This window comes from Ochotona curzoniae, unplaced genomic scaffold (assembly GCF_017591425.1).
Source record: "Ochotona curzoniae isolate NIBS_2020 unplaced genomic scaffold, NIBS_Ocur_1.0 scaffold_274, whole genome shotgun sequence".
Taxonomy (NCBI): domain Eukaryota; kingdom Metazoa; phylum Chordata; class Mammalia; order Lagomorpha; family Ochotonidae; genus Ochotona; species Ochotona curzoniae.
In genome coordinates this window covers 5,474,769-5,499,285 of record NW_024467101.1, presented here as the reverse complement: position 1 = coordinate 5,499,285, position 24,517 = coordinate 5,474,769, and the positions used below count along the sequence as shown (strand labels likewise).

Genomic DNA, 24,517 nt, shown 5'->3' with positions numbered 1-24,517 from the left:
TCAGGCGTAGAAGATGAAACCTGTGGTCACAAGTGTGATCAAGCCTAACATGAGGGCATTGACGACCCACTTGACCACGGGCTTTGGACACGTGCAACGCACCCTTGCCCCTTCCGTCCTCTTGGCTGCCTCCTCCGGAGTCAGCCCCGCTGCCCTCTCTGGTGACGCAGCACTGTGCTCCTTCACCTTCTCTGGGGCCAGCTTGGGGCTTGGCTGTGGGTCCAGGCCACAGAACAGGTTCCACGTCCTCCAGAGACAGCTCTGGTCCTCCTTCAATAACTCTGGAACATAGGGGATGGGAGGAGGCCCACGGTCAGGGAGGACATGCTGGCCTCTGTACAGAAGGCAGAACCTTTGGGCTGTCAACTCCCTCAGCAGCAAGTCCTATGTGAGACTTACAGACTCCATCCTTGTGTGTAAGATGCCAGTACATGACACAGCCCAGGATAAGGCATGGAGGGGTGGGAGATGAGGGGCCTAGGCCATACTGTGGTGGTAGGGGATGGAGGGCTGCAGAGCTCAGAACTGAGCCGCACTCCTCAGTGGGGCGGTGGAAGTGGCATCTCTGGACCCCTCCCTAATGATGCTCTGTGGCGCCCCTGGGCAGCGGCCACCTCCTCACCCTGTCCTGTCCCTCCATCCAGAGGACAGAAGACACCGCCCTGCTCTTGCTGGCAGTCTCTCAGGAGTGTCTTCTCCAGCCATCTCCCAGTCCTATTGACTGGCCCCAAGTAAGGCTGCCCTGAGTCCTGGAAAGCGCTTCGCAGAGGCTGTGCAGAAGGAGATATGGGGACCCTGAGGCAGCAGCTGTTAATTTCCTTGGGTCAAACAGTGAAAATTGCCTAACCGCGGGGCCTGTTACTCCCCACCACTGGCTGCTGTCAGGGCGGGCTGGCGCCAGCTTGCTCAGGGCCTGCGCAGGTGTGGGTCAGCACCACGGCCAGCTCCAGCACAGCGGTCCAACCCCAGAGCACAGCTGGGAAAGGCTCCCTCTTGTCAGTTAGGGCCAGCTCCCTGTGGCATGCCTGGTGTCACCTCTTTCTGTCTTGGTCCTCACAGCCTGGCTGAGAGGCATCTAGGAGATGGAGCCCATCCACTGCGGGACACAGACATCTGACGTTGGGACTGAACTCTCAAAGGCCCACGTCCCATGTGTCATCATGTGGTTTCCAGGACTCGGGGCGGGGGTGGGGGGGTGGGGGGGGCGGAGGGGAGACTCTGGAGAGCCCCAAGGCTCACCTAAACACAAACAGGTAGTTGAAATAACTGCAGGCAGATCCCCGCTGACTTTGACTAGTGACATGCAGGGCCAGGCACCAATACGTACCTGCCCAATACCTGTTTCCCTTGCTCTAAAATGGGACTAAAAGTTGAGGATACCACATGGGGTGTGCCTGGGGCATTGTGAGTACCCACAGGTCAATTTGCACCCCATTCTAGAAGGGTGTCCAACAGGCACATGACTGGTTTAATGGGGTCTTCAGGGCGGGAGCCCCAGTTCCTGCCGGCTCCTCCATCCAGACCTTTTGCCTCCTCCCTTCCCCCACCAGACCTGCGGGCTCATCCCCACCTCTGCCGGGGACTAATCCCATTATCCCTCTGATCCCCCATCTGCGTCAGGGCCCAAGCAGCTCAGGTCACCTCCCCGGTGGCCCTGGACGCTCCTTTCTGACCCCAGCTGCCAAAACCTACCCATGGGCCCTCTGGAGGCCCTGGGGCCTCTTCCCCCAGAGAGAACATTCTTTGCTTTCCTACTCCCAGACCCCAGTGCCCTCTCAAAGTGGGGCTTCTTCCCTCCTTGTCCTCACTGCCTCCAGAGCCTCCCCAGGTGGTGGCAGTCCTTCCAGACCATCTCCAGATGCCTCTGAGAAGGAGAAGAGAAGCCAGCTGTTTTGAATGCCTGCACTGAACACCAATGGCCTCTTTCCTGGGGCACCACACCCCTGGTGGGCACAGAGCCACCTGGGACCAGGTCTCAAGCCTCAGCTCTCTTTGCCCATTAGCGTTCCTCTCAGTGGACACCCCTGCCTCCTTGAAGCATTCCTGTGACACTGGGTGCTTGGCTGCTGCTCTTCCACCTGCTGCCTCCTCTTTCGACCTGGGTTCCCTGAGCTTCAGCCCTGACCTTGACTTCTAGGAGTGTGCCAGGTGTCTTCTACCCCACTCTCTCTCCTACTCCCTCTAGCCCTGCCCTGTCCACTCCCTGTGGGTGCCTTTAGAGTCACCATCTCAGGGAACATGAAAGATGGGGATTCTGCCTGCAGGAATGTTAGTGCCTGGGAGGGAGCAGCAGAGTGAAGGCCACTGTGGGGCGCAGGCCACGTCACCTGCAATGCTGCTCCCAGGCCGTGGTTCCCACTTCTCACCTGGCTGTAGCGGGTACTTAGAGTGTCTCTTCCATGGCAGCTCCCCCTCTAGGTTGACCCTTTCCTCTTGGCTGTTGCGCAGACTCCAGCAGAGCCGGTAGAGCTAGGGGAGAACAGGGCAGTGTCACCGCCAGCCCCTCCCTCTTCTCCTTTCCCAGTGGCTACTCAGGACCAGCCAAGGCTGGGCACTAGGGTTTCCCTGTGGATTGAAAGACAATAGTGTTGTCAGATTCTACCAGGTGGTGGGAGGGATGTGGGATGGTGAAGCAGATGAACCAGGAACTCTGGGTCGCATTAGTGCCAGCTGTGGTACCATGCGGCCATGCGGACAGTGGCCAAGGAATAACTCGACCCAACTGGGGACCTCACTCATCCTTCAGGGTAAAGTGAGGCATTGGAGGCAATAAGCTTGGGGGTGCTTCCAGTGTGAGGGGCCAGGAATGGAAACTCACCCCTGCAGGTAGGTGAAAGAGGTGCCCTTTACCCAGGGAAGGCCCTGTCGTGGGGATGGGTGGGACAGGAAGTAACCCAGAGCTTGCCAGGGGACATTGTGGAAGCTTCTGCTGGACACCAGTGAGAGTTGTGACAGCCCAGGGTGGCTGCAGCTGACCCTGGACAATGCTCAATTGCTCAAGCTCCAAAGAGGCCAAAGGGACACTCACTTACCCTCCCCTGCCCACTGCTCCACCTTCCCCCACCCTTCTTAAAACATATTTGGAAACTTTGGGACATAACAAAACCCAGCAAAAATATTTTTTTTTCTTTTTAAGACCAGGATCCACAGAAGCCCCAAGGAAGTGAATGCTTCTGCCACACTGAATTCGTTCTGCAAGGGACATGTCTGAGTCTGCTACCAAGCCTCAACTAGGGTGTTGGAACCTCTGGCCTGTGGCTCCTATGGGGCTGTCCATGAGCTCTAAGCAGGGTCCCCGTGGCTGTTCCCGGCCTGCGTGGATGAGTTGGCAGGGGAGGTGGGGACATTCTGCCTCCCCTGGTTGTGGGGAGCAGGGGATGCCACGTTTAGAGGACTCACCCGCGCTACTTTTCCCCCACGCTGTTCTCCCTTTCCACTCGGACAGCTACTGCACCTCCTCCAGGACGCTGGCAGCTGCTGACAGGGCTGGGAGAGACTCAGACATCCTTGGCTAAAGAGAGAATGGGCACAAGCCCAAGACTGAGAGGATGCGAGTGGTGGAAAAGGCCACACAGCCAGCGGCTCCCAGCATCTCAGGGAAGTGCCCCTGCGGGGCTGTCACTGAGGCAGGGGGCTAATCCCGGGTTGGCAGTGACATCCTGTCTCTGCCCTACCCATCTCACTGCCCCCACCTGCAATCACCCTCCCTGAAACTGAAGGGAGAGAGGGAGAGAGTTGGCCGGGGTCGTGGGTAGGGGGTGGGGATGGGACCCCGAGGGTTGCAGCCTTCCAATTCCACCTGTCCTGTTGCTGATGGAGTCCCAGCTGTGATGACACTAGGGGTGACATTGCAGAAAATGGACTGAGACCTCACGTTTCCATTTCTTCCAAGGGCCCTCCCCGACTTTACACCCTCCAGATTGTTGACTTGCTTGCCTGCTCGTCCATTTGTTCACTCACTGGATGGACTTTCTGGGATGCTCCCTCCTGATTCAGACCAAGGGGACCAAGACCCTGCCCTGCTAGAGGTGCAGGTGCAGGTGATGCAGTGGCATCTCAGAACCAGGTTACAGCAGGCCTGTTCCTTACCAGTTTTGTTCTCTTGGGTCAGGTAACCCAACTGTCTTAGCCCAGGCTTTCTAATAGACCCTCAAAACCTGGGGGTATTAGGGACTGCCTTCTGGAAGGCTGGGATGGCTTGTAAGGAGGAGGTTGCCAGCATCATCCCTCCCCCACCTTCTGGCTTAATCTCCTCCTGGTGGGCAGTAGCTGGGCCTGCTGGGATTATAGTAATTCACACACTGAGGTTAGTGACCTGGGGAATCCCAACAAAACGTAGCATCTTGAAACAGCCAAATTCCTCAGATCTCTGAGGAGCTTTCCTCTAAGTTTAAAGGCAAGGACAGCTTCTGTTCCACTCCCAAGTCCCATACTCCACACGCCACACCCCCGCCCCTGGGACCTGCCAATATCCAAAGACACAGGCCACTACTCACAGGGGACCCACAACCTCCCCTGGGACCCTGGCATTGGGCGCAGAGCACCCCAGAGACAGCACTCACGTGTTTGTCAGGAATGGGGTCTGTGGCCAAGGAGATGATCAGCATGCTGAGCACGCAGATCCCAAGGAGGATCAGGTTGAAGTAGAGGTAGTGCAGGCCGCAGAGGAAGGAGGGACAGTTGCTCTTCTGCAGGCAGTTCCACTGCCGGCTGAAGCCAAAGTGGATGAGCAGGCGGGAGACGCCCAGCACGGTGCCCAGAGTCAGTCCCCAGAAGGCGCCCTGCCAAAACACAAACAAACCCGAGGAGGGAGCCGGGATCAGACAGAGCTGGCCTCATCTTCACGCCTCTGGCCAGCTACCTGTCCCCAAGGAGGCCATCCAGCCCTCACAGAGAAACTGAATGTGAAGGACGGAGAGGCGATGCTGGGCCTGAGACACCTGCTTTCTCTCTGCAGTCGGAGAATGTAAAATCTCTACAGAGAGATACAAGGAATGAGGCATCGCATGTTGAATGTGCCTGCCCCATTCCTCCTCTCCTCACAAAAGCACCTTGCCTTCCCAGGTCGTCAAAGTAACCTCTCCATCCTCCCCCTGGCTGCTTCAGGTCAAAATCCCGGGAGCCAGCCATGCAGCGTTCCTTCCATTCCCCCAGTCCTGTCTGTTGGCTCTGCCTCCCAAAGGTATTCTAGATTCAAGGGAGTGCTTGCTGCCATTTCTACGGCAATCCAGGCTTTATCCTCAGCCTGCCCCAGTCTCTCAGGCATGAGGGCCCTGCCTGGTCTCCTGCTTGCTCACGCTCTGCCTCCTTCCCTCTCCGCCCCCTACAAGCCAGAATGGCTTCCCCACATATACTGGAGGGTGCCATGCCTGCCTGGCCTTCCCACCACATCTGTGAGAATCAGGCCTTGGTCCTGCACCACAGCCCACCTACCTCCCCCAGCCCAGCAACTCTCCCTTGCACTCCTCCCACAACCTGCCCACTTGGCTCCTCGCTCGGGTCTCCCCCCCCCATTGTCCTTCTCTCAGCTTGCATCTTCTCCCAATGTTGGTGTTTCTGGCTTGAGCTTCAGGCTTCAGATTCAGGGCCACCTCCTTGGAGAGGGCTCTTTTCCTAGCTGACACCTGCCACTGTTAGTGCCACCCCTCCAAGAGCCTGTGTTATCTTTTTGTAAACAGTTTTACAGATATATATGAAAAAATGGAAGAGGAACAGGAGAGAGACAGAGAGAGAGAATGAAATAGACTCTCCAAATGCTCAGGTAGGGCTAGGTCAGGATGAATCAACAGCTGAGAGCTCACTCCAGGTTTCCCCCGTGGGTGGCAGGGACCCTGAGTACTTGAGTCCCACCACCTTCTGTCTCTCATGGTACATATGAATGGAGAGACTGGAAACACCAGCAAAGCCAGGGCTTGGAACCAGGAAATGGGATGTACACGTCCCCATGAAGTTCTGGAAAACTTCTAGAAGGGCAAGCACATTGGGGAGACAGCAGAAGGCCAAAGCCAGGAACCGTTTGCTGAGGGCCAAGGGTAGAGGCCAGATGAGGAGCCCCTGTGTCATAGCCGGCGGGGGGCGGGGCGGGAAAGGGGGAGGAAAGAATTGCCCAGGTGGAAGACAGGGCATGTGGTGCACCTGCAGGCAGAGACCAGGGGTCACCCTCACTCCTCAGACCCTGAGCTTGGCATTGTAACTGGGAGACAGAATCCCGATTCCCATTCCTCTTCCCCTGGGACATCCCTGGACCATATGCCTGGGACTACAGTGAATGCGGCTCTGAAGGTTGCAGCCAGGAACTCTAGCTGGTGGGTCTAAAGCAGGGGCGGGGCATACTTCTGTGCCAAGGGCCTCCTGGGATCACTCTAACATTATTCACAGATCATACAACATTGTTGACTTAAAAATAATGAGCTTGCTCCAAGGGGCTGGTATGATGATGGCTCAACTGGCTAATCTTTCGCTTGCCACCAGTAGCATACTATACAGGCGCTGGTTCATGTCCTGGCTGCTCCACTTTCCATCCAGCTCCCTGCTTGCAGCATGGAAAAACAGTGGAGAATGCCCTAAAGCCTTGGGACCCTGCACCCATGTGGGAGACCCAGAAAAAGCTCCTGACTCCTGATGTCAGATCAGCTCAGCTCTAGCCATTATGACCATTTGGGGAGTGAACCAGTAAACGAAATATCATTTTGTCTTTCTCTCTGTGGTTCTGTCTTTCTAATTAAAAATAAATAAATTGGGCCTGGCACAGTAGCCTAGTGACTAAAGTCCTCACCTTGTATGTGCCAGGATCCCATATGGGTGCTGGTTCATATCCCGGCAGCCCTGCTTTCCTTCCAGTTCCCTGCTTGTGGCCTGAGAAAGCAGTTGAGGATGGCCCAAAGCTTTGGGACCCTGAACCCATGTAGGAGACCCAGAAGAGGCTCCTGGCTCCTGGCTTAGGATTGGCTCAGCTCCGGCTGTTACAGCCATTTGGAAAGTGAATCAACTAATGGAAGATCTTTCTCTCTGTCTCTCCTCCTCTCTGTATATCTGACTTTCCAATAATAAACAAATCTTTAAAAAAAGACTAAAAAAAGATAAACGAGGGTCCGGAGGTAGGTAGGCTTAGATCAGAGTCCTTCAGCGCACTCTCAGGAATTTGTGCTAGCACTCAAACTCAGAGCTGTTTGGGAAAAGCAAATTTAAGACTAAAAAATAAAGGGCCCAGCGGCATGGCTTAGCAGCTAAAGTCCTCACCTTGAACATGCCGAGATCCCATATGGGCGCCAGTTCTAATCCCGGCAGCTCTACTTCCCATCCAACTCCCTGCTTGTGGCCTGGGAAAGCAGTCAAGGACGGCCCAAAGCCTTGGGATCCTGCACCCGCGTGGGAGACCTGGAAGAAGTTCCTGGCTCCTGGCTTCGGATCGGCATAGCATCAGACGTTGCATTCACTTGGGGAGTGAATCATCAGACGGAAGATCTTCCTCTCTGTCTCTCGTCCTCTATGTATATCTGACTTTCCAATAAAAATAAAACAAATCTTTAAAAAAAAAAAACATAACAGTCTTATTGGTGCAGTGGTGGAGTGAACACGGATCACATTACAAAGGGAGGGGAGAACAAATGAAGTTTGGCCTTCCCCTCCACTCGCATCCCAAGAGGGAGCTTGGAGCAGATGTGCCAGGGAGGAGGAAATAAAATCAAGAGTGCAAATGGCACCAATGGCCAGAACTCCGGAAGCACCAGAAACCCTTCTGAAGGACAGCTCCTTGCAAAGGTCACAGCCAATGCAGAAGCAAAACCCTTCCCAGCAGGCTGTGCGGTGGCCGAGCCGACACCCACCTTCTCATTGACCCTTTTGCAAAATATGGCGAGTAGGAAGACGGCAGTGACGGGTGGCGTCATGAAACTCCTGATGGCCTGCTTGTATTCAAAGAGCGTTTCGCTGTGCCCCGTGTCCATGATAGGGACCCAGACGATGGTGACTGCAAACAGGAGTATAACAAAAAACCTGCAGATGGAATCAACAGTCAGTAAGGAGTGTATGGGTTCTGCTTTCCTGCCAATAACACAGCTACACATCATTAACTCGACCATTCCTTCACTTACATTCAGAGAAAGTCACATAAAAATTCAGAATGATGGGTCTGGCATGATTGTGTAATGGCTTAGTCCTTACCCTGCAAGCATCAGGATCTCATACACACTGGTTGTGTCCCAGCTGCTCCGCTTCTCATCCAGTTCCCTGCTTGTGGCCTGGAAAATCAGTGGAGGATGACCCAAAGCCTTGGGATCCTGCACCCATGTGGGAGATCCAGAAAAAAAGGTTCCAGGCTCCTGGCTTCAGATTGGCTCAGCTCTGGATGCTGTGGCCATTTGGGAAGTGAACCAGAGGATGGAAGATCTTTCTGTTTCCCCTTCTCTCCATAAATCTGATCTGACTTTTAAAATAATAACAACAACAAACCACACACACACACACAAAAAAAAAAACCAAAACAATAACAGCAACAACAACAACAACAAACGCAAACCTCTCCAACAGGAGCCAGCACCATGGTGTAGCAAACTAAGCCTCCACTTGTGATGTTGGTATCCCATATGGGCAAGGGTTTAAGTCCTGGCTGCTCCATTTCCAATTCAGCTCCCTGCTGGTGTCCTGTGAAAGCAACAGAGAGTGGCCCAGGTCCTTGAGCTCCTGTACCCACATGGGAGACCAGGAAGAAGCTCCTGGCTCTTGGCTTTGGATTGGCTCAGCTCTCGCCTTTGCAACCATTTGGGAAGTGAATTAGAGAATGGGAGATCTCTCTCTATCCTTTCATATCTCCATAAACCTGCCTTGCCAATAATAAATAAATACATTTTTGAACATCTCTAAGACAACCAAAAAAGGAGTTAAAATACGGCATTAAATTTTATTTCTAGCCCCACTGATGATTACATTACATGTAAATGGGTTAGAGTTTAATCCAAGTCTTCCATGAGGGTGCAAGGATACAACTTCAGGAGCTATTACTGCTGCCTCCCAAGGAAAGCATTAGCAAGAAGCTGGAATCTTAAGTTGAGACCGGGTATTAAACTCAGGTACTGCAATATGGGATGTACTAGCCCAAACACCCACCTTGTGATGGAAGATTTTAGCATCCATGTTTCCATACTGAATGCACTGAACTACATAAACACATTCTAGACAGACTAGGTAGAAATTCGGGGAGCATTCAAAAGTATCACTTAACTTTTGAAAGACTAAAATAGTTCAGAATATGTTTTACATCACAGTGAAAGGAAATCAGAAAAGACTTGCTATAAGCTTGTAGGAAAAGTACCAAATACTTGGAAAAACAAAATTGCACACTTCTAAGCGGCCCATGGATCAAAGAGACAAATCACAAAGGAAATCAGGAAATATTGCAAAACAAAATACAATGAAAATACAACATGCCAACATCTGTGAGATAGCACCAAACAGCTGGGCTAAGAGGGAGATTTCTAACTGTGGTGAGAAATAAGAAAAACAATTACAGCAGGAACTGAAAACGGGAACAGTGAACTCGACTGTGGGATCTGCATAGTGAAAACTAAGATGATAGGGGGAAATCAGAGAAGTTGCAAGTGAATGGAGAGTCTCCCAAGGTGAGGGAATGGAGGGCTTGGTTTAAAGGTGTCCCTTCTTTCTCTGTTGATTGTAGATTTCATACAACGAAGATCCTAAAACTTCAAAACTGGCCAGCTGGTTCCAAAGATCTCGCGGGAAAGTGAAGACTTGGAGGATAGTTGTTGCAATGTTGGAATAAAATGGGAGGACTCACTCCCAGCTTCTAAACAGAATCCCAGAAAATGGGCGACTTATACGAAGCAGGTTATGATTGTTTGTGGTTCTTGCAGCTGGAAAAACCCAAGATCCAGGTTCTGGCATGCTATACAGCTCCCACGGGATTCGGCCCCTGGACTCCTGAAGACGTCTGTTGCTCAGACACCTGGGGAGATGGCCCTGAGAAGGAGGAAGCCGAATCCATCACCTTCTTCAGGAAGTGTGTCTAGTGGGAGGTCATTAGGGAATTGGGGGTGTGTCCTTGAAAGGTAATTTCAAAGAAGGAGTAGGTTATAAATGCTTGATTGGGTCCAGGCACTCTCTGCTTGCCCAGCGATCCTTCTAGGTGCCATCTGCTGCCCTTGCAGAGTCGTCTGAGCTGGAATGTTCTGAGCCACAGAAGTCCCTCTTTCCTTCACAGGCAGTTTGTCTCGGGTATTTCATGACAGTGCTGAAGAGCTGACTGGTACGTTGCATTTGGTGTCTGGTGAGGACAAGAAGGCTGGGTCCCGCAGAGGACACAAGGCAGAGCTTACTGCTGCATTTCAATGGACCTTAACACGTTTTACTGGAGGAGAAAGTCAAAGGCCTGCTTCTTACGCTATCACACTTGGCCATTAAACTTCAACATCGAATTTTGGAGACACATCCAAAACCTAATTAGACTTTTTTTTTTTTAAAAAGATTTATTTTATTGTTATTGGAAAGGTGGATATACAGAGAGGAGAGACAGAAGAGGAAGATCTTGCATCTGATGATTCACTCCCCAGGCGGCCGCCACGGCTGGAGCTGAGCCAATCCGAAGCCAGGAGCCTCTTCTGGTTCTCCCCACACGGGTGCAGGGTCCCAAAGCCCTGAGCTGTCCTCGACTGCTTTCCCAGGCCACAGGCAGGGAGCTGGATGGGAAGCAGGGCTGCCGGGATTAGAACCGGAGCCCAGACCAAGATTTATTTATTTATTTATTATTTATTTTTTAAAGACATAGTACCCGAGACACTTTAGGGCTAGCATTAGACAAAATGACTGCAGCAGAAAACAGAGTTCAAGGGCTCACGTGGTGGCATAACACTAACCATCTGCCAGTGCTGGCATCCCACATGGACACCAGTTTGAGTCCTAGTAGCTCCACTTCTGACCCAGCTCTCTGCTTACAGCCTGGGAAGGCAGTGGGACGGGAGGGGTGGCCTAAGTCCTTGGGACTCTGCACCCATGTGGGAGACTGAGAGGAAACTCCTGGCTCCCAGCTTTGGATCTGCTCCACTCCGGTCATTATGGCCCTTTGGGGAGTGAATTAGCTGTCTCTCCTTCTCTTTCTATTAAATCTTTCAAATAAAAACAATTTTTGGGCCTGGTGCTGTGGCCTAGCAGCTCAAGCAGTCAAGGACAGCCCAAAGCCTTGGGACCCTGCACCCACGTGGGAGACCTAAAGGAAGTTCCTGGCTCCTGGCTTCAGATCGGCGCAGCACCGGCCATTGCGCTCACTTGGGGAATGAATCATCAGACGGAAGATCTTCCTCTCTGTCTTTCCTCTTCTCTGTATATCTGACTTTCCAACAAAAATAAATAAATCTTAAAAAAAGACCATAGAGCATACAAGGTTTCAATTACATTTACATACATTCTTACCTTTAACAATAAAGGCTAGCTTTCTTTATATCAGGTTTATGAAATCTTTGCATCCTATGAGGTCGACGGGAAATTGTTCTATGCTTTCTTATAAAGCTTTAGTGCTTTTTGTCTTGCATGTGTAAATACAGGCAGCTCATCTGAAGGATTTCTGTGTGTCGTGTGAGGTAAGGATCAATACTCTTTTGTTGTTGTTGTTGGCAGTCACCCAGTGCCATTTGGCATGCCCTCTCTCAAACAGTGCAGTAGTCCCTACATCAGGTCATGGGCATCTGGAGTACTTTCTCTGAATCTTTTATTTTGTTCCACTGGTTTGTCTCTACGTGTACGAAAACTGTAACGTTTTACAAGGAGTACCTCACAATAGATGCTGGTATCTACTAGTATAAATCCCTCCAATTAGTTCACTTTTAAGAACAACAGGTGCTGTGTCCTAGTCAGGGTGACTTCCAGTCATCCCCACCAGGCTCACCCCAGCCCCGTTGTTTGTGTGTGCCAGCCTCTGCTGCAGCCTAGCCTGGCCCAGTCCACATCCCATCTGGCTCTTGTGCACATCCATGGGTTCTGTGGCTTAGCTCTGCCCACCTAGCTCCCAGACTTGACCCTCACGTATATCCACAGGTGCCACCGCCTTGTCCAGGCTGGCCCACCCCCAGCCCTGGATTTCCTGCTCACCGGCGGGAGGTACAGCCTAGCAGGGGAGTCCGGCTTCAGTTCTGACACAGCTGCTGCTGGCTGGGCATCTGCAGAGTCAGTGAAGCAGTGGATGGAAGCTCTGCCTGTCTGCCTCTCAGATTTAAAACAAAAGCAAAACCCTTCCTCAGTCTAATTCTAAGGAAGGAATCATTTCGGAGGACATAAATCTGAGTCTAGTCATCTCAGCCATTTCACGTTAAGAGTTTAGTCAACTTACATTTCATGGAATTACTCATGTCTGTGGGGTTATAGGTGCCATTATGCCACTTTTTAAAATTTAATTCATCTGTTTTATGTTTGCCCGTTTTTTTTTTTCTGGACTTAACTTGGACTAATCAAATTATTTTTATATTTTCCTGCCATTCACTTGTTAAACAATCTTGTGCTGTTCTCCTGTTACTTAGTCTAGCAATTACATATGTCCTTGTGAAATTACGGTCTGGCACAAGTTTGCTTTTCATCACACCCTCAATATTTATTTTGTCAGTATTTACTTTTACATTGACCCTTTTTTTTTTTCTTCTCTGAAGTTCAACTCCGAGTTTATTTTCCTTCAGCCTCAAAAACATCCTTTAGTATTTATCGGGCAAGTCTAAGGTAACAACATTCTCTCCACTGTATTTCCCACCCAGAACAGCATATTTATTTTACGTCCATTTCAGAGAATACTTTTGGGTAGGTACTGGGTTCTAGCAGGGTGATTCCTCAATGTCTTTTCATTGTCTTGGCTGTCCTAGTCTTGTGGTTGCGCATTTTGCTAAATCAACCTCCTTGTCTCTCCTTTATTGAAAGGTAGACTTACTTTCCCCTGGTTGCTCTAAAGATTTTCTCATTATCTTTCATTTTTAGCAGTCCTGCCATAATGTCACGTAGGTATGGCTTCCTCGGTCTTCATTCTGCTTCAGTTTGTGCAGTTTCTTGACCTTCTCTATGGCTGTTCTTCCGTTTCAGGAATATCTTGGCCACTACCACCTTGCTAAAAGTATTTCTATCCAGTTTGTCCCCTGCTTTCTGTGATTTCAGCTTGAACGTTGTCAACTGATCCATTTTCTATTCACTAATTCTAACTTCTGCTATAACCCAATCCTAGTTAATCGTCAATGGAGTTTTTTTTTTTAAAGATTTATTTATTTTTGTTGGAAAGTCAGATATACCCAGAGGAGGAGAGACAGAGGAAGATCTTCCATCCGTTGATTCACTCCCCATGTGGCCCCAACAGCAGAAGCTGAGCTGAGCCGATCTGAGGCCAGGAGCCTCTTCCAGGTCTCCCATGCAGGTGCAGGGTCCCAAAGCTTTGGACCGTCCTTGACTGCTTTCCCAGGTCACAGGCAAGGAGCTGGCTGAGAGGCAGGACCACTGGGATTAGAACCGGTGCTCATATGGAATTCTGGCATAAGCAAGGCAAGGACTTTAGCCACTAGGCTACTAAACCGGGCCCAAGACACAGATCTTTCTTCTGCTGGCTTACTCCTCAAGTGGCTGCAACATCTGGAGCTGAACTGATCTGAAGCCAGGAGCTTCTTCTTGGTCTCCCATGTGGGTTCAGGGTCCCAAGGCTTTGGGCCGTCCTCGATTGCTTTCCCAGTCCATAAGCACGCAGCTGGATAGGAAGTGGAGAAGCTGGGACAGGAGCCAGCACCCATACGGAATGTGGCACTTGTAGGTGGAGAATTAGCCAATCAAGCCACTCATTGGGCTCCAATCAAATTCTGAATTTCAGATGGTTTTCATTTATTGAAAAATTTCTTTAACCATAAAAATTCAAATTTGGTGTTAAAATTCTCCATCTTTTCATCTATTGTATATATCTCTATATTTTACTGCACATATGAAATCTGGTTGTATTAAACTCCTTAGCTGCTAGGCCCAGGGTGGTAGTCCAGTGGCTAAAGTCCTCACCTTGTATGTGCCAGTTCATGTCTCAGCTGCTCCACTTTCCTTTCAGCTTTCTGCTTGTGGCCTGGGAAGGTAGCTGAGGACAGCCCAAGGCCTTGGGATCCTGCACCTGAGGGGAGATCTGGAAGAGGCTTCTGGCTCCTGGCTTCAGATCGGTGCAGGTCTGGCTGCTGTGGCCACTTGGGGAGTGAACTGGCAGAAGATCTGTCGTTCCTTCTCTTTGTAAATCTGACTTTCCAATAAAAATGCAACAAATCCTTGGCTGCTAAGCTCACTGGTTGGTCTACTTTCATAACCCAACTTACCCATATGCATATATTCATCTAATTTATCTAAACAGATTGTTGAGGGGGAATGCTCTTGCTTTGTGTCTTTCTGGTTTCTTCATAAAGCATGATGCAGGCTTTTGGAGTGATATGGCTAGGTCTCCTCATATTGAAAAGCACCTCTTTTTTTTTTAAACAAATGCTTTTCTATCACTGGTAAATAGACACGCATGATTGTTTGCTTTTGGCTTGTGAAGATAATGAGCTGCAGTATTGTATTTCCTATTGAGCTGCCCTTGTTTATCTGGGAAAAGATCATAAGAGCCAGGAGCTTCTTCTGGGTCTCCCACAGGGATGCAGGGTCCCAAAGTTTTGGGCCATCCTCTGCTGCATTCCCAGGCCATAGCATGGACCCTCCATGGGAGGTGGAGCAGCTGGGACATGAACCAGTGCCCATATGGGATTCTGGAGTTTACAGCAGGAAGATTAGCCAGCTGAGCCATTGCACAGGGCCTTGTAGTTTATTTGTTTTCATCCATTTGGGAAGGCAGATGAAATGGGAGCGAGGGAGAAACACACACACACACACACACACAGAGAGAGAGAGAGAGACTTTTCACTGGTACATTCTCTAAATGCCTATGACATCCAGGAGCTAGGAGCTCCATGCAGGTCTCCCACAAGAGTGGCAGTGGCTCAAGCACTTGAACTTTCACTCGCTGCCTACTAGGAGGTGCTGGTAGGAAGCTGGATCGGAAGCAGAGCAGCTGGAACTCAAACTGGCGTTCTGCCAGGGAACATGGTCATTTCAAACAATGACAGAACACGCTGCACCATGACACCCCCCTTTATCTCGCTTTTTAATGTCTTGCAGGATTTATGTCTAATATTTTGGCATTTTTGTGTTGATATTTAAAACTGAAATTAGTCTAATTTTTTATAGGCTTGCTTTGTTAAATTTTTGGGGGGGGGGGTTGTTGGATTTTAACATTTAGTTTGATAAAGCATCATAAAATGAGTCTGTCTTCCTTTTAGCTCTACATTATCTAACAGTTCAAAACTGAAATCCGTGTCTTTAAACTTCTCATAAAAAAATTAAAAAAAAATTTTTTTTCGTGCCGAGTGCTAATGAAAATGTAAAAGCAAATTCATTTGTAGTGTAAGACAGTTACAGTAGGTGACCAACGGGCACCTAAATCAAGATAAAAACATGTTTTTTTTTTTTTTTTGGCAATAACACAGGCCAGGATAAATGTATGTAGGCTGACTACAGTCCAGCTGTGGCCAGTGTCAAACCCTATGGCCCATGTACTTTGAAGGCAGGGACCTAGCAGGTGTGTGTGGCATCAAAGTCAACAGCATGGTCCTGAGTCTGACAGGTTCCCCTCCTTACGTGATCTCAGACCGACGGAGTCTCCCCTTTAGCCCCCGTTTCCCCATGTGCACAGTGAGAATGAGAGCAAACGTAGTTTTAATCAATGGAACCAAAGGAGACAGTGTAAGTGCACTGCCCCAAAAGAACGGGTTAAACCTGCCTGACTTCTTTTTTTTTTTTTTTTTTAAAGATTTGTTCATTTTTTATTTTAAAAGTCAGATATACAGAGACGAGGAAAGACAGAGAGGAAAATCTTCTGTCTGATGATTCACTCCCCAAGTGGCCGCATTAGCCAGAGCTGAGACAGCCCAAAACCAGGAGCCAGGAGCTTCTTCTGGGTGAGTGCAGGGTCCCAAGGCTTTGAGCCATCCTCGACTGCTTTCCCAGGCCACAAGCAGGGAGCTGGATGGGAAGTGGAGCTACTGGGATATGAACAGGCGTCCATATGGAATCCCAGTGCATGCAGGCTACCGCACTGGGCTCCAGGCTGACTTTTTAAAAAGACATATTTGCTGGGCCCGGCGCGGTGGCGCAAGTAGTTAAAGGTCCTCGCCTTGCACGCCTGGGATCCCATATGGGCGCCGGTTCTAATCCCGGCAGCCCCGCTTCCCTTCCAGCTCCCTGCCTGTGGCCTGGGAAAGCAGTCGAGGATGCCCAAAGCTTTGGGAACCTGCACCCGCGTGGGAGACCCGGAAGAGGCTCCTGGCTTCGGATCGGCATAGTATCGGCCCGTTGCGCTCACTTGGGGAGTGAATCATCGGACGGAAGATCTTCCTCTCTGTCTCTCCTCTCTGTATATCCGCCTTTCCAATGAAAAAATAATAAAAATAAATCTTTAAAAAAAAAAAAAAGACATATTTGCCCTCATTTCAAAGGTTGATTCATAGAGACAAGGGCAGAAAGATCCGCTATCTGCTGTTTCACTCCCCAAATGGCCACAGTGGTCTGAGCTGAGCTGATCTGATCCAGAGACAGGAGCCAGGAGCCTCTTCTGGGTCTACCACATGGGTACAGGATCCCAAGGCCCTGGTCCATCTTGACTGTCCTCCCAGGCCAATGACAGGCAGCTGGGTGGGAAGTGCAGCAACCGTGACATGAAGCAGCGCCCACTTGGGATCCTGGCACCTGTAAGATGAGGACTTAGTCATGGAGCCATCACACTGGGCTCACCAGGCTGACTTTCACCATTGCAACGATTTCTTCCCCCCTCCCTCTTTTTCCTTTGCTCAATTGAAAGCAATCTCTATGATTATCAAAGCAGTATAGCACCCCTGTAAAACTGTAGCAAAACAACAAAAAATCCACCAAAAACACTCAGAAAAAAAAAACCAAACTCACCTAAGCAAACTGTGTACAGGTGAGATTGAGTTACAGTCAGCCTTACACCCCTTAGCTTTCCTGTAGGTAACTTTGGGCACAGTTTCCCTGGCTGGTGGCTACTGTGACGCGAGGAACACCTCACCTTCCGGTTATCATGAGCTCTTTCTCGCTGGCCACGGGCCGCAGCTGGGTGTAGATGTTCAGCGTGAACAGGGCACTGGTACCGTTGAAGATGGAAGCCAGGGTGGACATGAAGGAGGCACACACTGTGGACAGCAACAAGCCTCGCAAACCTGCAAGAGAAAAGAGGATGTGTGCCGGACTTCCGGTTCCCTGAAGGCACCAAGAAATGAGTTTGGCCTCCTGAGAGATTTTTTTCCTAATACTTTTTTTTTTCCCCTAGAGCACATTCTATTTTATTTGGAAGGAAATTTCATCTGATAGAGGATTGAGTCTTTTTTTTTTTTTTCTTTCCTTGATTTGGGATAAGAACTGTGTCCCTGGAGGATAATGGGAGGTTGGTATTTCTTGGGTGGCTCCTCTGTGCCACAGCAGGCACTGGGCTGCATCTTCCTTCCCACAGGCCTGTGAGACAGGCCCCTGTGTTGCCTTCCTCTGCGCACGCGAGGAGCCAGAGGCTCAGGCACGGGTGGGGTAGGTTCATATTATCAGCATGTGATGTGGTATCTTGTGCTTTGGTGTCTGCATCTGTGACGGGGGCATGGCAACACCCACTTAGAGCCGCTGTTTGGGTTCAGTTAAATAGGCTAAGCCTCCACCTGTGGTACCAGCATCCCATGTGGGTGCCATTTGGAGTCCTGGCTGCTCCACTTCTCTGATCTAGCTCCCTGCTTATGACCTGGGAAAATAGCAGAGGATGATGCCCTTGGGACCCTGCACCCATGTGGGAGACCTGGAAGAAGCTTCTGGCTGCTGACAGCAGCACCTGGCCCAACCCTGGCCCAACCCTGGCTCCTGGCTTTTGGCTTCGATTTGGTTCAACTATGGCTATTGTGGCCATTTGGGGAGTGAACCAGCAGATGCAAGACCTCTCTCCCTCTCCATCTCTTCTCTCTGTAACTCTGTATTTCTTTTTTTAAAGATTTATTTTTATTATTTTTTTATTGGAAAGGCAGATATACAGAGAGGAGAGACAGAGAGGAAGATCTTCCATCCGATGATTCACTCCCCAAGTGAGCGCAATGGCTGATACTATGCCGATCTGAAGCCAGGAGCCTCTTCCGGGTCTCCCACGCGGGTGCAGGGTCCCAAAGCTTTGGGCTGTCCTCGACTGCTTTCCCGGGCCACAGGCAGGGAGCTGGAAGGGAAGTGGGGCTGCCGGGATAGAACCGGCGCCCATATGGGATCCTGGGCGTGCAAGGTGAGGACTTAACCACTTGCGCCACCGCGCCGGGCCCTGTAACTCTGTATTTCTAATTAAAAAAAAAAAATCTATTGTTTAAAGATGAAGTAGAAGGGTAAACACAGCACCCAACACAGACGGCAAATTCTCAACAAAGGGTGGGCAGTTAGAAATGAGTATAATGTGGTATCACCACCTGGGAGGGCCACCCTGTGGCAAGCACTTAACCAATTCCATTGAGATTTTCACAAGTTTTGCTGCAGGAGCGCCCCCAACTGGATTCAGCTGGATATGCGTGATATGCAGGACAGGTATAGACTGGTGGTGGTGGGTTGCGAGGGTCCTTGGGTTTGCCTGCCTGCAATTCCCTCAGGGGCCTAGATACTCCAAGTACTCTGAGAGGAGCTATTTCCTGGGGGCTCCTTGGGGTGTGTGTGTGTGTGTATGTGTGTGTGGGTGGAAGGGAGGCAGTCCAGACAACTCCCTGAACTGTGGGAAGGTCAGGGTCTTCCTCTATCTCATCCAGATTGCATTTGACTGAGGATGCTGCAACTTCCCCAACTAATTACAAGGTGTGACCGAAACACACATGCGCCTTGTCACCTCACAGGGTTTGTCATCTGACTCTTGGATAGCCATTCTCTTGTTTCCTTGCCTATCCTGCAGGATGGCGAGCTCTCACAAGGAAGACCTAGCTCTTGCTCATCTTCATGTTCTAAGGGTCTGGAGCAAACATCTCTGCACAGAGTGGAGCCCGTTTTCCGAGTGGATGAGCCGGGGGCTGAGCTGAGCAGGTGAAGTGAGCAGTTACAGCACATTGCAGGCCGTGCAACTGAGAGGGCGGGGCAGTCAGCGAATGGGGCACGCAAAGGAAGAAGGGGGCCACGCGGCTTCTGCCAGGGCCAACAAGACTCCCCGCACAGCACTTGGTATCCTGTCCACTCCAGGGCCTGCATGTCCACCAGAACCAGGGGCTGGATGGGTAGAGAGAGCTGAGAGAGCTGAGAGCTCTGCCCCATCATGTCCTCAGCTGCAGGCCCTGTTTCTTACCGCTGGGCAGCAGTTTTATCACCAGCATTGCGTAAGCGATGGGGTTGCAGCTGCTGCTGGCCCCGCAGAACTTCTGACACTCGGAAGGTACCACACACGCCACTTGCTCTGGAAAGAGAAGCGACGGTTGCGTCAATGCTTGGGCCTTGGCGCTCTCCGGGCTGGGCTCCAGGAAGAGGAGGAGTGTGCTCCTGATCCACTGGGGACTGTTCTAGCTCACGGAAGAAGGGGCGTGGCCCACAGCAAGTCACTCGGCCTTGATAAGCTGTTTAGTGGCCCCAGCCAGGTGCCAGGAGAGCCAACAGATGGTTCTTTCACATACTACCTTGCCAACAACTTACAACCTTACTTCCTTGACCCTGATGTGGGCGAGTAGTGACTTGGGATGGGGAGTGGGTTCCAGCTCTCAAGGGGGCATAGGAATCTAGTTGGCACCCCACAAGGATACAGCACTTAATGAACATATCAAATAATTTCCTGACAGCTGGACTCTAAGTTGGGGATGCTGGGACTTTTTTTCTGATAAAATGGCAAAGAAATTTAGGATAAAAGAAGAGACAGAATGGGGACTGGCACGGTGGCCAGGATTCATCTCCCAGTCCTAACCTTAGGAGAGACCTCTGGGAGACCTGATAACTCTACCTGCAGTCCTTGTCTCTAAGAGAGGGGAGGCTGATCAGGATCAGAATCCAGCACTTTCCCCCCTGGGGTAGCGTTCGGCACATTAATTAAGAAGCAGCTTGGGAAAGACTGCGTCCAATGTCAGTGCCCCAGCTCTGATCTTGAGTCCAGCTTCCTGCTAACGTGCACCCTGGGGAGGCAATGGGTGATGGCTCAAGTCCTTGAATCCTTGCCGCTCGTGGGATGGCGAATCCAGATGGAATTTCTGGCTCCTCCCTTATCTCTCTTGCCTTTTAGGGAAATAACCTCAAGCCGAGTTTACCTGTGTACAGGATGCGGCTGATCATCCCCGGCATCACGAGCGTGAACAGGTGCAGCACCTTCAGGTACGCGCACATAAGGCAGCCACCTTTTGCTTGAGTTTTGTTCTTCCCTGCCAGGCACAACTGGAAGAAAACCTGCCAAGGAAACGCAAGCAGGTGAAGCTGGTGAGGGCTTCACTGAGCGCAGAGAGCCAGGAGGTATACCTCCGCCACACAGAGGAGTACTGGGACCTGCTGTAAGCAGGAGGAGGCGTCGTTCCCCTGCTCCAAACTCAAGCCCGCCTGCGGCGAGTTTTTGCAGAAGAGCTTCTCTTTTATCCAGACATCTCTGGGGTATCTGGGAGCTGGGGAGATGTGCGTGAGTGGAGAGCATGCTTTGTCCCACATGTGGCTGCCGGAGGGGACAGGGCTGCCACGTGTGACTCTGGCCTCATTGCTTGCTGAGTGCCAATTAGGGCAGCGGAGTGTTGACAAGCTGTCCTCTGGCAAGGACAAGACTCCCTCCTAGAGGTCACAGATGTCTCTGCTGGGTGGAAGGAACAGGCCCTGGTGACTCCACGTAAAACTAAAGTGGGTGCAGAAGCAGAGAGTGCCTGCTTCATCCAAGCTGAGGGGGGGTGGGGGAAGACGGTGGCTGGGAGGAGGAGGACTGTGCTTTGGTGCTGTCGCTGAGATGCCTCTGCCCCACACCACAGTGCCAAGGTTCGAGTCTGGGCCTCCTGTCCAGTTCCGGTTCCCTGCTGATGTACATCCCATGGAGGCAGCAGGTGAATGCTCACGGACGTGGGTCCCCACCACCCACGGGGGTCAGGGTAAGATCTGATGCAGTTCCCGGCTTCTGGATTTGGTCCTCCCAGTACTTGCTATGCTGCAGGTTTTTGGGGAGTGCGCTGGTAGATGGAAGCAGAATAAAGATGTGGCCCAGGGCATTAAGTCAATGAAAGAAAAATTATGCTCTTGAATGAATAACACTTAAGTGAAAACATTTCTACAGTGTGATGGTGACCAAAAGGCACAGGATGGAAAACAGCATACATACCATGACCCGATGCCTAGGGAAAAAATCCATAGGAAGAAACCAATGTGGCAACACTGGTTAACCAAGGGTTGGGGCAGGGGGGAGGACTAGGATTTTCATTTTCTTTAGATTTTCTTATTTTTCCAAGTGCATTTTAAAAAAGGATTTTATTATTTTATTATTTTTAATTTTTTATTGGAAAGTCAGATTTACAGAGAGAAAGAGTCTTCCATCCACTGGCTCACTCCCCAAGTGGCTGTAAGGACTGGAGCTGAGTCAAGAAATAGGATTTTCTTTGGGATCTCCAACGCAGGTGCAGGATCCCAAGAATCTGGGCTGTCCTCTACTGCCTTTCCAGGCCACAAGCAGGGAGCTGTAAGGGGAGTGGAGTACCCGGGACACAACCAGTGCCCATATGAGACTCCAGAGCATAAAAGGTGAGAATTTAGCCACTGAGCCATCATATTGGGCCTAATGCATACTCTGGCTATCCTTACAATGCCCAAATTAAACTTTAGTCTTTAAGATTTCTGTATCAATGTTCATAAATTTATTTTGCTTTAATTTCTTCATACAGCTTTGAAACCTAGGTTATCCTGCTATCATAAAATGATATGGGTAGCTTTCACTTTTTAAAATTTTTCTAGAACATTTTATAGAGGATTAGAGAAAAGTTATCTGGGACTGGGGAGGTAGGTCAATGGCTAAATCCTCACTTTGTCAAGTGCCAGGATCCCATATTGTGCCAGTTGGTGTCCCAGCTGCTCCACTTCAGATCCAGCCCCTAATTTATGGCCTAGGAAAACAGTAGAGGACAGCCCAAAACCTTGGGACTCTGCACCCATGTGGGAGACCCAGAGGAAGTTCCTGGCTCCTGGCTTTGGATCAGTTCAATTCCAGCCACTGTAGCCTCTTGGGAAGTGAAACATTGGATGGCGGATCTTTCTCTCTGTCTCTCCTTCTCTCTGCAAACCTAATCTATGTTTCCAATAATCTTTAAAAAGAAAAGAAGGAAAGAAGAAAAAAATTCCTGCCTGCTGGTTGCCTGGGCAGCCTGCCTGCCTGCCTGCCTTCCTTCCTTCCTTCCTTTCTTCCTTCTTTCCCAGCTATATGGGCCACAGCTATAGCAGAGATGTCTGGAATTATCATTTGTATTCTTTTCATCTGCCCTAAGTGGCATTTTGTACTTTCCCAGTAATTTGTCCATTGCAGATGGGTTTTGCAAATGTACCAATATGTATGTATTCAACATGTTTAAAAGTAATTTCTGGGTCTTCATTGTGGCCTAGCAGCTAAAGTCCTTGGCTTGAATGCACTGGGATCCCATATTGGCGCTGATTCTGAACCTAGCAGCCCCGCTTTCCATCCAGCTCCCTGCTTGTGGCCTGGGAAAGCATTCAAGGACAGCCCAAAGCCTTGGGACCTTGCACCTGTGTGAAAGACCCAGAAGAGCTCCTGGCTCCAGATCGGCTCAGCTCCAGCCACTGCAACAACTTGGGGAGTGGATCATCAGACAGAAGATCAATCATCCTCTCTGTCTCTCCTTCTCTCTATATATTTCTGCCTTTCCAATAAAAGTAAATAAATCTTTTTTTAAAAAAGTAATTTCTAAGGGTTGGCATGGTAACCCAATAGTTCATCTTCCTGCAAGCACCTGCAACTCAGCTGCTCAGCTTCCCATCCAGCTCCCTGCTTGTGGCCTGGAAAAGCAGTGCAGGGTGACCCAAGTCCTTGGATCCCTGACGCGTATGGGAAACCCAAAAGAAACTCCTGGCTTCGTATCAGCTCAAGCTCTGGCTATTGCAGCCACTTTGGAAAGTCAACTAAAGATGGAAGATCTTTCTGTCTCTCTTTCTCTTTGTGAATACACCTTTCTAATAAAAGTAACTTTTAAAAAAGTAATTTCTGAAAAATTCTGTATTCTCACATGCTTCCTTCCTGATGGGTATTTTGTGTGAATCTCACTTTTTTTCTTTCCATCTCAGTCAGAAGACATCCACCTCAAATAAACCAAATAAACCTCTTGACTTCCTACAGTCCGACCTCAGGGGTGTCATTATAGTAACAGAAAATTGTCTTTCATGATTTTATTTCTCCTTGTGTATCTGCCTTCTTAATCTTCTTCGGTCTATTGGTCTTTATGCAATTTTTTTATTTCAGTGTTTAGCTTATTACAGCTAACTTTTCACATTTACCAAAATGTGCATTATACTATCTACAATATGCCCTAAAAGCTGACATGCGGTGTTTTCATCGCCATTCAGTTATAAATGCTATTTTGTTTTTGCTTTCCAATCCACAAGCTATTTAATAGCGTGCTACTTAATTTTCAGACATAAGAGATTTTATCAGTTACTCTTTTGCTATTAGTCTTAATTCTCATTCATGTAAACACAGTATATGGTATCTATCTGTTGATTAGAATATAATAGGGCCTCTTTTATAGCCTGTTTATAATCAATACTCATAAATGTGCTTAAAACATAGGTCTACTGTTTATTTGACACAGTTATACAACTAAAATACATAAATATACATAAATACATATGACCCTGCAACCTAGCCTGCTAGTGGCACTGTTTAGTTTCTGACGATCGCTCTTACTTTTCTCTTACAATTGCATCTAAAAGGAAATATTAACATCTATAACTAGGAAATATTAACATCTGTAACTGGAGCTGATTTTTAAGTTGAAATCCAAGTTGGCATAGTGAGAAAAGACCAACAAGCAAGAGGCTCAAGGAGAAAAAACAGAAGGAATAGGCCTTTCATGATTTGTAGGTGATACGTGGTGTCGATTAAAAATTTATAGAAAGTTATTAAAATTCAGGAGAGCAGCTTTTTGGTTGGATATTAGAATAAATTTAAATTTTGTTTTAAAGATTTATTATGGAAAGTCATAAATACAGAGAGGAAAAAAGCCAGGAACTTCTTCTAGCTCTCCCATGCAGGTGCAGGGTCCGAAGGCTTTGGGCTGTCTTTGACTCCCAGGCCATAGGTAGGGAGCTGGATGGGAAGCAGGGCCACTGGGATTAGAACCAGTGTTCATATGCGATCCCAGCGCATGCAAGGTGAGGATTTAGCCGCTAGACTACCACGCCTGGCCCAGAAAAAAATTTAAATTTGTATCTCTGAACATATATAATAAGGAATTGGGACATGTAATTA

General features: G+C 49.5%; 1 protein-coding gene across 1 annotated transcript in view; it reads right to left on the bottom strand.

Moving 5' to 3' along the window:
* The window catches only part of LOC121171869 (sodium/glucose cotransporter 1-like), a 50,562-nt gene continuing 26,045 nt past the window's right edge, over nt 1–24,517 (bottom strand). The window contains exons 8-14 of the mRNA XM_041003579.1: nt 20,331–20,466; nt 19,388–19,495; nt 17,117–17,267; nt 7,827–7,995; nt 4,563–4,781; nt 2,367–2,469; nt 1–281 (exon numbers count right to left, since the gene is read on the bottom strand). Coding sequence (XP_040859513.1) covers nt 1–281; nt 2,367–2,469; nt 4,563–4,781; nt 7,827–7,995; nt 17,117–17,267; nt 19,388–19,495; nt 20,331–20,466 — 1,167 coding nt within the window. The remainder of the gene's footprint in view (nt 282–2,366; nt 2,470–4,562; nt 4,782–7,826; nt 7,996–17,116; nt 17,268–19,387; nt 19,496–20,330; nt 20,467–24,517) is intronic.